Source organism: Girardinichthys multiradiatus, chromosome 12, assembly GCF_021462225.1.
Source record: "Girardinichthys multiradiatus isolate DD_20200921_A chromosome 12, DD_fGirMul_XY1, whole genome shotgun sequence".
Classification (NCBI taxonomy): Eukaryota; Metazoa; Chordata; class Actinopteri; order Cyprinodontiformes; family Goodeidae; genus Girardinichthys; species Girardinichthys multiradiatus.
In genome coordinates, this window is record NC_061805.1 from 45,328,380 (window position 1) to 45,343,078 (window position 14,699).

The 14,699-nt window shown below is 37.3% G+C and overlaps 1 protein-coding gene across 1 annotated transcript; it reads left to right on the forward strand.

Annotated features, from left to right (window-relative positions):
• The first annotated feature begins 10,894 nt into the window (after positions 1–10,894).
• Positions 10,895–14,687, forward strand: LOC124877451 (nuclear factor 7, brain-like). Its single transcript, XM_047380664.1, has one exon. The coding sequence runs from the start codon at positions 11,032–11,034 to the stop codon at positions 12,442–12,444; it is 1,413 nt and encodes a 470-aa protein (XP_047236620.1). The 5' UTR covers positions 10,895–11,031; the 3' UTR covers positions 12,445–14,687.
• Positions 14,688–14,699: the final 12 nt, after the last annotated feature.

Sequence of the window (14,699 nt, forward strand, 5' to 3'; positions counted from 1 at the left end):
CATTGCTGTTTATATACTGTAGTTTAGTCATAACTGTCATGAGATAGAGTTTATTTGTTGTTTGAAACACTGGGTCAGAAATCAGACTGGCAGACTCAAAATCTAGTTTTCTCACTGGAGAGACTAGTTGACTGTTTTAAAATAAAAATGATATAAAAAATCTCTAGAATTGCACAGCTTCTTATGTGAAACTGATTAATTTACAGATTTAAACAGCAGTAAGTAAGAGATAAAACTTGTAAAAACTGAAAACTGCCAAATTATAGATGTGTTTGATTCTGAAAGTGTAACTCAACTGAGTCATGATTTAGTGACACCTAGAAGACATGATGGTTTCTGTTTTTAATTTGGTATCCACCTTGTTTTCCTTTTTTCAGGGAGAAAGATGTTCACAACAGTGGGCATTAACATTTTTTGTGAACAATAGACACAAAGATTTCTCTGAGTACTTCGTGTCCTAATTGTGTTTCTGTATAAAACATAATTTAAAGAAATGTTGGGATAGCTCACAGCATAATTAAAATAAATGAATGTGTGTTAAGGGTCTTACCATTCCAATCAAATCTAAGAAATCAATTTTATACCAGTTTTCTTTTAAGAAATGTAAGAAATTATGACAATGGAGCCCCAGGGATGGGAGAGAGAGTGGGAGAGTAAAATTTAAAAAAGTCAGTTACACAGATGAGAAAAGAAGTACATTTATTTGAGCCACAGTAATCATAGTTTCTCTCAGTTTAAGAACAACGATGGACTGAGCAGAAAGTTTTTTTCTAAATAAAATAAAATGTGTTATTGTCTGCTTCAACCAAATGTTTTTTTTGATCAGTTGTAAACTCTTTCTCTTCATCCTTCATGTCAACTACTAACAAAAGAATTAAAACCAAGTCAAAATATTGTGAAGCTTTTTTTGTTTGATTCACAATAATTCACATTCAATGTAAACCCAGTCAAGGCAGAGAACTGCTACAACATGCCTTGTGTTACTTTAACTTTAAGTGACTTAGAAACTGGGGTTTGTCTGATGAAAAGTAAACTATTTAGGGCCTGGGCTAAAGACCCCAATGGTTCATACCCTAAAAACGCCCCTGGTGGTACCTCTATAAGTTATTTTGTTCCATGATGGAGCTCTTAACTAGAATTATTCATATGTGGAATCATTGAAATGAATTGAAATACAATTAATCAATTCCAGACACCCGAAAGACCACAATGCGGCATTCATGAAGGTGCTCTAAAAATGTAAAATATTTGGTTCTGTGTTAGAAAAAAGATGAAGTAAAAGTAAGCCTTGAGACAACATGTGTTGTGAATTGGCGCTATATAAATAAACTGAATTGAATTAAATGTGGAACAGAAAAACTGCAGAGTAAATACAAAGAAAACAGGAAAGTTAAGTAAATCACAGTAACAGCAACTGAATGAATTTCTAAAACAGTAACATCAAATGTACCTGACTCTTTTACAAAAGTAAATGATTCAATAAATAAATAACTAGGCAGAGAGCTTTAAAGGTGGTGTGTGAGAAACACTCAGAGGTTCCTTATTGGTTCTGCGAAGATGAGCAGAGAGCTGTGTGTCCTGTCAGACAGTATCTCTGGTGTTGAAGAAGACCTGCAGAAAGACAACGTGTCGTTCCTCAGCAGCTATAAAGCCACTCAGAGCAGAACCAGGCAGGAAAGGAGAGAGATGTGCTTCACCAAAAGATGGAATCTGGGGTAGTGATGGAAAATACACCGATGGTGCTGGTAAAACTCTCACAGTGAAGAAGAGTCTCCATAGGATCAGAGTCCAGCTGGACTATGATGGGGGGAGGTGTCCTTCCACGACTCTGAAGACTCACATCTACACTCACAGAGACACTTTCACTGAGAATATCTTCCCAAATTTCAGTATCCTGCTGATGCCAGAACTTCTGAACTCAAAATCTGTTAAACTGAGATTTCATTTTAAAGTTTAAAATTGTGTTTTTCAATATTCTGAATTATTTTGCATTTTTAGATCAGTGTTTCTATTTGCAGCCAGACCAACTTTCTTTGAACATCTTGAAACATTTTCATGGTTTTTGAACTTTTAATCGAAATTAACAATAGAAATGGATCACTAAAAAAAAGAATAGAAAATCAACACATCTTGATGTCATTTAAAAAGTCTGTTGTTACTTTTTTGAAACCAGTATAAAAAGATTCCTTTATTAATGTTTTGACTTCAGTGTCTTTTTAATTAAATTGGAAAATCCAAAAAAATCTTTAAAAATATTGAAATATAACAGTCACCGCATTTCACTGAGAAAACATTTAACAATAAACACAATTTAATGTTTTGCAAACCAGATCAAATATTATATTATCATCATCAATCTTTATCCAATAATCTCTCAGCATCATTGGACATTTCTTCACATTCTAATTAATTTTAACAAGGATGATTATTTTTAGTTTGTTTCTAACTCTGTTTTATAAAAACTGTGAACAGAAGTTCAGAAAGGACACAAAGAGCTTAGATTTCTTAACTGGGTTTTCTTGTCAGTCTTGTTTTTAATTGTTGTAATGATTCACTTTAGCAGGAAACCTCTGAAAATAAATATTAAGGTCCAGTTATCTCTCTGACTGGTTCTGCTCACTGATATGATGATTTGTTTTCTATTCCTCAATGTAAAACTTATTTCCTTAATATTCAACCTGCTGCTGAAAATGATCTTTGTTGGTTGTTTATTAAAGTTTCTTTATTTCTTCTACACATTTATTTATTTATTTTGGCACCTGACCTTCAAATTACAGTCAGAACCCAGCAGGCAGTTATATTAGTCCAGTTATTATTGATGCTGATCCAAAGCTTTAAATCATGAAGGTTTTTTTCTCCTGAAACATTTGTCAGAATCAGTTTATATTCACCAGCAGACATTTGATACATGCAGAAAATTTTCTGATAGCAGTTCTGTTGTGCCTCACAGTAAACTGGATTCAGAACCTGACTTGGTCCAGATGCTTCATGTTCTGGTCTCTGTGCAGCCTGCAGAGCTCTTGCAGCTCCTCCATGTAGGAGGATCATGAAGCTCAGACTGCAGGAAGTTAGATTTGTTCAGAGGATCAAAGTGCAGCTCTGATTCTGGTCATAAACAAGTTATCATCCTGGTTAAATATCAACGTTACATTTATTACTGAGATCATTCAGTTTAATCAAAGCAGGTAAAGAAGAAGAAGATAAAGTCAGAAACAGGTTGAAAACACACATCAGAGCCGGTTTTAGAACAGAAACAAGAAACATGAAGGTTCTGGAAAGGTCTTCCCAAAGTCCTGACATCGGTCCTGGTACCAGTTTGTGGACCGTGATTAAAAGTCGGGTCAGAGACAGAAAACGAACCAGTTCATGAATGAACTCCGTCTGTTCGGAAAAGAGTCAGAATGATGCCAGAAGATGGATATCTGTGTTTGTGTTAAACAGAAAGAAAATGATGAGGGAATATTAAAAAGGAGTGAGAGGTGAAGAGATAATATGGTAAACATTGATTTTTTTTTTTCCAGATCAGGAAGGAATCTCCAGAGTTTAAATTACTGATGTGACTGAAATCTAAAAATCATGTTAAAGCAAATTGCCGAAGTAAATGATAAAACTAACTAGTAGATGAAATCAATATGTTGGCTGTTGATGCTGGTTGTCCTGTCATTATATCCTTTTTTAACTGAATAAATTTTATACTCAGTCGCTAGTTGGGGTCATGAGTCTCTTTCCGTTAGTTTGTGGGTCAGAAGCTGAAGGTTTGTGTGAATAACTGGTTTAGATGATATAACAACAAAATACAGGCTCATAAGTTGCCATAAATCCTTATTGATTCTGTCATTTCTAAACAACCTTTCTCCTAATTTAGCTCCAACACAGCAGCTAAAGAAGAAAACATTCCCTTCTTGCTATTAGCATTAAGGATGCAACCAGGGACAGACTGGGACTAGAAACTAGGAAACCTTCTCCTAAACAGATCCACCACCTAAATGTGTTAAACATTTGCTAACAGGGTTGTCCTGATATCTGCCTATTTCACATTAGATTAAAACAGACAGGATTCACAGTGAATAACATCAAAAACCAGTGGTTGATCTTTCACACACAAATAAAACTATAAATACTGTGACAAAACCCTCAATATGCAGCTTCCTGCACTCATCCTGTTATTTTTAGTGAGATCTGCTGATAAATAAAACACTGAACTGAATGTTTACTGTTTGCTGGAGGACAAAAGTTGTTACTGATTCGCAACTGAAGCACAAAAAGTATCAAAGAAATAGCTTCCATCTTGTGAATTGTGATGAAGTACAGAAACAAAAGGTTCAGTTATGATGTCCTCACAGCGTCCTCTGCTGGAGGCAAATACACACAGCAGAGATAAATTACACTTATTGAACACATCTCTGATCCTGCTGACTCAATTCAATTCAGTTTTATTTATATAGCGCCAATTCACAAAACATGTCGTCTCAAGGCACTTCACAAAAGTCAGGTACATACATTCCAATTAATCCTAACCATTGAACAGTGCAGTCAGAGTTAGTTATTTATTCAAATTGGATAAAAAGTTTTTCTATCTAAGGAAACCCAGCAGATTGCATCGAGTCAGAGACTTGCAGCATTCCCTCCTCCCGGATGAGCATGAAGAGACAGTGGACAGTCACTGGCGTTGACTTTGCAGCAATCCCTCATACTGAGCATGCATGTAGCGACAGTGGAGAGGAAAAACTCCCTTTTAACAGGAAGAAACCTCCAGCAGAACTGGCCTCAGTGTGAGCGGCCATCTGCCACGACCGACTGGGGGTTTGAGAGAACAGAGCAGAGACACAAAGAGAACAAAGAAGCACTGATCCAGGAGTCATTTCTATGGGAAGGAAAAGTAAATGTTAATGGATGTAGCTCCTTTAGTCGCTTCATCTAGAAAGAAAGAACAGATCAACTCTGAGCCAGTTTTCAAGGTTAGAGTCCGAAAGAGAGCACATATAATTAGTCACAGTAAAAGCTCAGTCAATTGCCATGTCTAGGAGAGAGAAAGGGTTAAACAATGAAAGACAGGGCCAAGTGGATCATCTGTAGAGGGTGAGCATTAAGTTGTTGCCAGCAGAAGCTTGGACGATTCCCGTCTCCAGAAAGGTTTCACAGGTAGACACAGAGTCAGACCAGGTGTAGCTTCTAGGAAGAGAAAAGAGAGAACATAAAGTTAAAACCTGAAATAACAGCAAATGATGCAAATTTGGAGAGTAGTGGGAGAATGTAGCAAAGAGGGTGAAAGTGGTCGTTATGTCCTCCAGCAGCCTAAGCCTATAGCAGCATAACTACAGAAATAATTTCAGTTCAGTTTATTTATTCATATAGCGCTTATTTACAACAATGTCATCTCAAGGCACCCCACAAAGGGTCCGGAATGGCGGGGGGCCGCCGGGGAGGCCAGACCAAACCACCGAGTGCCAGAGCCCGGCCACCCCAGAACGGGCCACGTGTAGGGGCACTAAGTAAAATAATAAACTGATAAAGTTTTATCCATCTAGAGCCCACTGATGGCCATTGTTATACTGAAAACCACAACGTTAGGGATACCTCTCTCTGTCAGATTGACCATAACCATTGGAAAAGAGAAGGGGTCGTACAGGTAGCAGAAATGGAGGGTGTGTTTGTACCTCAACCATAACTGAGCCGGTTTAGGCTAAACCTGTTGTTGACAGGGAGACTCAAAGCTTCTCTGTATTTAATAAATCAGATGTTGATCAGTAAGAACTAGAAGATTTCTTAATTATAATCGGGCCTGGAAGAAGTCCTACTGAGGGAGTTTTACCAATCAGAACTAGAATGGTTACAGCTTTATTCAGATTTATCAGAGCATAGAGGGATTAAATTAAGGTCAGTCTCATCAGATGATTTAGGCTGGTAGCAGGTTCCAAAATTTTTCATTTTTTATAAGTATGAAGATAAAGTATAAGTTTATTTACATGGTTCTTTTTCATAGAGAGATTTCACAAAGGGATTCAGAAAAGGGGTAACCCAGCAAAATGCTCAACAATGTACAGAAAACAAAACACAATAAATAACTCTAACGCAAATCTTGTTGGACTAATGTCTTTAGCAGCTTTTTAAAAAAACAATTTTTAAAAAGCTGTGGAGTCCAATAGAAAAGTCTGGATGCAACAGCTTGGATAGATTGGTCTCTTCAATTCCTGAAGCGGGTTCAGGGAACCACTTGAAGGTTCTGATTAGATGAGCTCAGATTACAGGATGAGGAATATGGTTGAATCAAATCAGCACCATAGGAAGGAGCCTGTCCATGTAAAGCTCTGAAGGTTAATATTATAATTTGAAAATGAAATTTACATCTTGTTGGCAGCCAGTGTAACAACTTTAAAACAGCTTTTGTGAGTTCATCTGTTTGAGTTTTGGACAACCTGAAGACGAGCCAGCCCTTTCCTATTGAAAGAAGTACACAGAGAGTTACAATAGTCCTGTCATGTAGAGACAAAAGCATGAATTATTATCTTCAGTTGATTGGTTGACACAAGAAATCTGTGTTTTTAGATATTTCTCAAATAAATCAGTTTCTTACTATTTGTTTAAATGATGCTTCAGGGAAAAGCTTCATCAAAAGGTAAACACAACATTTCTGAGGCTATGCTGAGTCTTAAATCACCCTGCTGGAGTTTAATGTCAGAGATTTCACTGTCTGGTGCAATAATCAAAGCTTCCATTTTGACTGAGTTTAGCTGGAAGTAGCTGTTATTCAACCACTGCTTTATGATTGTCATAAAATAGTTATAACTTTTTTTAGGATCAACTTTAATGGCCAAGTTTGTATGGAAGAGAATTAGGGCCACTAAAAAAATAAAATAAAATTTTGACTTTAATCTCAGAATTCTGACTTTAATCTCAGAATTCCGACTTTAATTTCAGAATTCTGACTTTTAATCTCAGAATTCTGACTTTAATCTCAGAATTCTGACTTTTTTCTCAGAATTCTGACTTTAATCTCAGAATTCTGACTTTAATCTCAGAATTCTGACTTTTTCTCAGAATTCTGACTTTAATCTCAGAATTCTGACTTTAATCTCAGAATTCTGACTTTAATCTCAGAATTCTGACTTTAAATTCAGAATTCTGACTTTTTTTTCAAAGTCTTCCCTGCAAATCAGTGTTAAGATCACCCTTACGCCAATAGGAAAATACTGACTTTAAATAGCATAAAAGCTATATATTGTTTTAGGGAGACATACAATGGTGAAAGAAGGAGCTAAAGCATAGCCTTTCAGTAAATGGACCATCCTCTACTTTATTTAAAAATGAAAGGATTGGATTGATTATCATGTCGGTACAATAACACCGATTCATTAATATACAGTCTAATAAAGGGTATTACACATAGAACACACAATGAAACATTGTATATCATTATTTGGAACAGCAATTGGATCATCCATCCATCCATCCATCCATCACATAATTTTTCGTTTCCATTGGTTGTGCGAACAATATCACATCACCCTGTGGTCAAAGTTCAAGGCGGCTGTGCTCCCCAACCAGCAATTTTAGTTTTACTGTTTTATAAGAAACATTAATGAGTGTATTAAGTTTGATTTAGTCAACTGTAGCCCACCATTTCCGCACCTTGGCGATAACTGCACTGACAACAATGAGGGTAGCTCAGAGTATAAAATGTCATTTAAGTCTTGAGCTGGCACATAAAACACAGAGCAGGAAAATTATTTTGTGATTCTGACATTTTAACAGTTTGTATATTTTTCCGACATTGTACCACTAACATAGCCTATATATAGTTATTTGCACAACATTAGTTGGTGCTAGCGAATGGTTTGAGAGGATCTTTAGTCAACCACAATCAGAACAACAATCGGGGATCGGCAGCTGTTTATGCAAGCCATCCATTTTCCTGATTAATATATATAAACATGTATTTCACCTTCAATTTCATTCAAGTTTCTCTCCTCTGCTGTACGAAAAGTTACTCAATTGAACGCATCAAATACATTTCTCATGTTGGCAGGTGGTTAGCGTCTATAATTCAACTACTGGTTAATTACCTTGGAAAACATTCAACACAAAGAACAATAAAATAAAACACAACCAACACTTTTGGGATAATTCCAGCAATCAGCAGCTAATAACCCTATATTCAATGCGTGTGATGTAACATTGTGGAACACGTTTATTCCTCCTAACGATGTAAGCTAACAAACATGCTAACAGCTGGTTCCATTTTGGACACTAAACCAACTCTGTTGTTTTTACTCACCTTCTGCTCTTCCAATAATGAAATGGCATCTTCAGGAAGCCCTCTGCCACGTAAAAAGTCACTTAAATCTGACATGTTCCCCAAGATTGCTGGACGTTCCCCTGCACGACTCACATCTCAGGCAATGAAGATGGTTGCACCCAGATGCTTCCAGGTGCTCACCTGCATTAAACTCAGAATTCTGAGATTAAAGTCAGAATTCTGAGATTAAAGTCAGAACTCTGAGATTAAAGTCAGAATTCTGAGATTAAAGTCAGAACTCTGAGATTAAAGTCAGAATTCTGAGATTAAAGTCAGAATTCTGAGATTAAAGTCAGAACTCTGAGATTAAAGTCAGAACTCTAAAATTAAAGTCAGAATTCTGAAATTAAAGTCAGAATTCTGAGATTAAAGTCAGAACTCTGAGATTAAAGTCAGAACTCTGAGAAAAAATTCAGAATTTTATTTTATTTTTTTTAGTGGCTAATACTCTTCCGTAGGTTTGTGAGTACAAAAAAGGAAATTGACTTAGGTTTCCATCGCTCACGTCGTATATCAAGCATTAATCCAACACAACAACAACTACATGTCAAAAAACCTTGAGATTTATTTTTCTTTAAATATATTAATATAAATACACACACACATATATATATATATATATATATATATATATATATATATGACTATATATATATAGTCAGTCAGTCAGTCAGTCATTTTCTACCGCCTATTCCATAATGGGTCGCGGGGGAGCTGGTGCCTATCTCCAGCAGTCTATGGGCAAGAGGCAGGGTACACCCAGGACAGATCGCCAGTCCATCATACACATATATACATACACACAGCAGGTTGTGGGAGTGCAATGTGTTTATTTGTTTCCAGCAGAGTAGCTGACTACGCTGGCTGTATGGTGTTTCTGTTATTCTCTGTTATTCTGTTATTCTATATTCTAGGTTCTTCAAAGTAGCCACCTTTTGCTTTGATTACTGCTCTGCACACTCTTGGCATTCTGTTGATGAACTTCAAGAGGTAGTCACCTGAAATGGTTTTCACTTCACAGGTGTGCCCTGTCAGGTTTAATAAGTGGGATCTCAAGCCTTATAAATGAGGTTGGGACCATCAGTTGTGTTGTACAGGGGATGGATACATTACACAGCTGACAGTCCTACTGAATAGACTGTTAGACTTTGTATTATGGCAAGAAAAAAGCAACTGAGTAAACTTACTTTAAGAAATGAAGGTCAGTCAGTATGAACAATTGGGAAAACTTTGAAAGTGTCCCCAAGTGCAGTCGCAAAAACCATCAAGCGCTACAAAGAAACTGGCTCACATGAGGACCACCCCAGGAAAGGAAGACCAAGAGTCACTTCTGCTGAGGATGATAAGTTCATCCAAGTCACCAGCCTCAGAAATCGCAGGTTAACAGCAGCTCAGATTAGAGAACAGGTCAATGCCACACAGAGTTCTAGCAGCAGACACGTCTCTAGAACAACTGTTAAGAGGAGACTGTGTGAATCAGGCCTTCATGGTAAAATAGCTGCTAGGAAACCACTGCTGAGGACAGGCAACAAGCAGAAGAGACTTGTTTGAGCTAAAGAACACAAGGAATGGACATAAGACCAGTGGAAATCTGTGCTTTGATCTGATGAGTCCAAGTTTGAGATCTTTGGTTCAAACCGTGTCTTTGTGCGACGCAGAAGAGGTGAACGGATGGACTCTACATGCCTGGTTCCCACCCTGAAGCATGGAGGAAGAGGTGTGAGGGTGTGGGGGTGCTTTGCTGGTGACACTGTTGGGGTTTTATTCAAAATTGAAGGCATACTGAACCAGCAAGGCTACCACAGCATCTTGCAGCGGCATGCTATTCCATCCGGTTTGCGTTTAGTTGGACCATCATTTATATTTCAACAGGACAATGACCCCAAACACACCTCCATGTTGTGTAAGGGCTATTTGACCAAGAAGGAGATTGATGGGGTGCTGCGCCAGATGACCCGGCCTCCACAGTCACCGGACCTGAACCCAATCGAGATGTTTTGGGGTGAGCTGAACCGCAGAGTGAAGGCAAAAGGGCCAACAAGTGCTAAGCATCTCTGGGAACTCCTTCAAGACTGTTGGAAAACCATTTCAGGTGACTACCTCTTGAATCTCATCAACAGAATGCAGAGAGTGTGAAGAGCAGTAATCAAAGCAAAATGTGGCTACTTTGAAGAACCTAGAATATAAAACATATTTCAGTTGTTTCACACTTTTTTGTTCAGTATATAATTCCACATGTGTTAATTCATAGTTTTGATTCCTTCAGTGTGAAGCTACAATATTCATAGTCATGAAAATAAAGAAAACTCTTTGAATGAGAAGATGTGTCCAAACGTTTGGTGTGTACTGTGTGTGTGTATATATATATATATATATATACAGTTTATCTAAATTAAGATTATTTCGATTCAAAATCGACTATCACCGTAAATAGTGTAAAAACATTGCGAACTCATCACGGCAAACCGCTGTTTAATTCTCAAATTAAAGACAACAATAGTTTGACGGTTTTAAATATGCTTGAAATGGCGCTGTCGCGGAAGAGAAGAAGTCTGAACATGCGGATCTGAAACCTCGGGGGCGGTCTGCAAACAAATGCTTCTTCTCAGAAACGAAACTGAACGGATTATTTTACGGATCAAGAAGACTACGTTAAAAGAAAGTCTCTCGTCTGTACAGAGGAACACAGAAGCAGGACTGCATCTCAACATACTGCAATCTATTAATCTATTCAAATGGCGGAGAAAATCGCTCTTGTTGAAAGTTTCCTGAGCTGCCATGTGTGTTCAGAGACTTTCAGAGATCCTGTGTCTCTGAGCTGCAACCACAGCTTCTGTTCAAGCTGCCTGCAGAAATTCTGGGAACAAACTGAAAACAAGAACTGTCCCATCTGTAAGAGATCTTCTAAGGATGATCCATCCATCAACTTCTCTCTCAAAGAACTTGCTGATTCATTTGCTGAGAAGCAGAATGAAGTTTCAACTGAGATGGAAAAAGAGGATAAGAAACAGAAGAAGGTGGTGTGTGAGAAACACTCAGAGGTTCCTTATTGGTTCTGTGAAGACGAGCAGAGAGCTGTGTGTCCTATTTGTGAGTTTTCTCTCCACCAGAATCACAAAGTGGTTCCTATAGAACAAGCAGTCAGTGAGCTGAAGGAGCAGCTGAAATCTGACTTAAAGTCTCTGCAGGACAAGAGGAACAAACACAAACAGGTGGAGGAAACATACAATGATGTGATTCAACACTCCAAGAAGCAGGTGTTGTCCACAGAGAGACAGATCAGAGCAGAGTTCAACAAGCTCCACCAGTTCCTGAAAGAGGAAGAGGAGTCCAGACTGGCAGCTCTGAGGGAGGAAGAGGAGCAGAAGGGGAAGACTATCATCAGAGAGATGAAGAGGATTCAGGAGCAGATCTCCTCTCTGTCAGACAGTATCTTTGCTGTTGAAGAAGACCTGCAGAAAGACAACATGTCGTTCCTCAGCAGTTATAAAGCCACTCAGAGCAGAACCAGAGCCCAGAACTCACTGTCAGATCCACAGCTGGTCTCAGGAGCTCTGATAGATGTGGCCAAACACCTGGGCAACCTGTCCTTCAGAGTCTGGGAGAAGATGAAGGAGAAGGTCCACTTCAGTCCTATCATTCTGGACCCAAACACTGCGAGTGGATGGCTCCATCTGTCTGATGATCTGACCAGTGTGAGACACAGAGACACGTGGCAGCAGCTTCCTGATAATCCAGAGAGAAACAAGTATATTGAAGTGTTTGGTTCCAAGGGTTTCATCTCAGGGAAACACAGCTGGGACGTGAACGTGGGCGACCATTCTGACTGGTATTTGGGTTTGGTTAAAGAGTCAGTAGACCGAAATGGAGAAAGAGATGTGTCACCACACTTTGGGATCTGGTGTTTGTGTTATGAAGATGGAGAATACACCGATGGTGATAATAGGTCCATCTCAGCGAAGAAGAGTCTCCAGAAGATCCAGGTCCAGCTGGACTACAACAAGGGGGAGGTGTCCTTTTATAACGCTGAAGACATGACTCACATCTACACTTACAGAGACACTTTCACTGAGAAACTCTTCCCATATTTCAGTGTTGGAGAAGCTGCTGAAGACAACATGACAGAGATCAAAATATGTGAATCTTAATGTGGGTGAGCTTGAAATGACTTGTTTTTTATGTCTGATTTTTCTTTTTATGTTATTTTACATCGTGCAGTTTTATTTCAACAGGTATTAAAATAATATTCTAGTTCACTCTGTAAATGAGAAAAAAGCTGAAGTCTGGGTAAAAAAAACAAAACATTATTTTAATTGTTTAACTATTTGATAGAATCAAAGAAATATTCATATTGACGGTATGGATCCTAAAAGCTGCTGAAGCATAAATGTAGTTATGCTTTATTGATAAAAACTGCTCTCATTTCTTTTAATTTGAAGATATATTAACCAAATGTTTTTCAAGATGCATTGATCAAACTTTGGTTAACAATACTTTCTGTTTTCTTTAAGGTCCCACCTTACTTAAAGGGCTTTGAATGGTCAAGAACCACCATACCTCTCAGAACTGTTGTATGTCCTTTAGGTCATGTGACCAAGGCCTGGTGGTTGTGCATCATACGAGGTTAAAATCTAGAGGTGACAGGGCCTTCTCCTCCCCAGACTCTATTAAGGTCTTTAAAAAGCAACTACAAACACCCTTTTACAAATGCTTTTGATTAGCTATTGTCTTTAGTTTTCTCCTGTACAGCACTTTGTTATATATATATATATATATATATATATATATATATATATATATATATAGTCCTCTGGTCAGTTTAAGTCCAAACTGAAAATGTATCTCTTCTCCTTGACCTTTAACATTAGCTGAAATAAGATAAGAAAGATGTATTTTATTGATCCCAGATTTCAGAAATTTTATTGAAATGGAGTATACCTTGGTCTGTTACTTTTATTGTTACCTTTATCGCAAATGTTATTAATTTCATTGTATTCCCCATTTCCTTTTATACCTATTTCTATTTGTGATGCAGTAACTATTGTGCAGCTGAGGTTGTTTAAAATGTGCTATATACATTTTTTATATATATATAAATAAGGTTTTAATTACTTACTTTTACTTACCTGCTGAGTCCAGTCTTGGCCAATTCTGATTTTCTTCCTGAGAACCGTAACACAGAACATCTTGTTTGGCTTCAGCTAATAAATTTGGAGATTACAGTGTTTTTAAGTTGTTACAGATTTTTTTTTTTTTTTTTTTTGTCTTTGCTTGTTTTATCCCACTTAAATGTGGAAGATCATCAAAAGATTTTTTGATAAGACAAAGAAAACCTGAGTAAATACAGGTAGTCCTTCAATGATGATTTCACTGAGACAAAAAGCTACCTAAATTAACCTGGCCCTATGTTAAAAGCAATCAGTTCAGAACTTCAGACCTTTGTGCTCTTGGGTTTTGCAGCAGGGCAGTAATCCAAAGTTCAACAGAAAGTCCACCTATAAATGGCTAAAAGAAAAAAGGTTTTATAGTGCCTCAAAGTCTGGTCTGAAATCTGATTGTGATATTGTGGCATGACCTTAAACATTGTTCATGCTTGAAAACCCTTGAATCAGTCTGAATTAAAAAAAGATTCAGAAAAAAAGAATGGGCCAGAATTCCTCCACACTGACGTAAAAGACATCACTGTTTGACACAGGGCAAGACAGGTTTGAGTATGTTTTTTCTTTAATAAATTAAATCAAATTATTCCAATCCAAGTTATCTTTGTCTGGTATTATTAATTTGTTTGCTGGTCTAAAAAAATATAAGTGCGACAAAGAACAAAAACCTTGGAAATCTCTAATAAGGCAAATACTTTTTCATAGCATTGTACCAGTCCATTTATGCATCAGCAAATGTTTAAAGCGCACCAGAGAACCGGCTGTTCGATAGCGTGTGACAGATTTAACCTGCTGATCATCAATCAAGAGAAAAAGCGGCCAGTTTGAATCACTGGCCAGCTGATTGGTGCAGCCTAAGGATTTCTGTGTGACTTTAGGTTTTGATCATGTTTTACAGTACAGAATGAACTAATAGTTCAGCTGGTATTTAGTTATATTGTTATACTGACTAACATACTGTGTACATTTAGTTGTCTTCGTTAAACTTTTGAAAACAGTTTATATCTTTATATATACAGTATATTCATCTTTTTAGTTATTCACACACCATAAATAATATTCAAAATATCAAATCTAGTTTTTAGAAACATTTACAGTATTTCTTGCTTTGATATATTGTCTGTGCATCTGTATCTGTTTATTGCCTTCTCCTCGGTATGGATGTTAAAAGCTTAGATGCTTATGTGAGTGATTGTAGAAAAAGATTTAATAAACATCAATTCGATTTGGAATGATGTGTTGTC

Bases quoted from the DNA above. Each gene is read 5' to 3' on its own strand.
- LOC124877451 (XM_047380664.1), top strand. From the start codon at position 11,032: ATGGCGGAGAAAATCGCTCTTGTTGAAAGTTTCCTGAGCTGCCATGTG.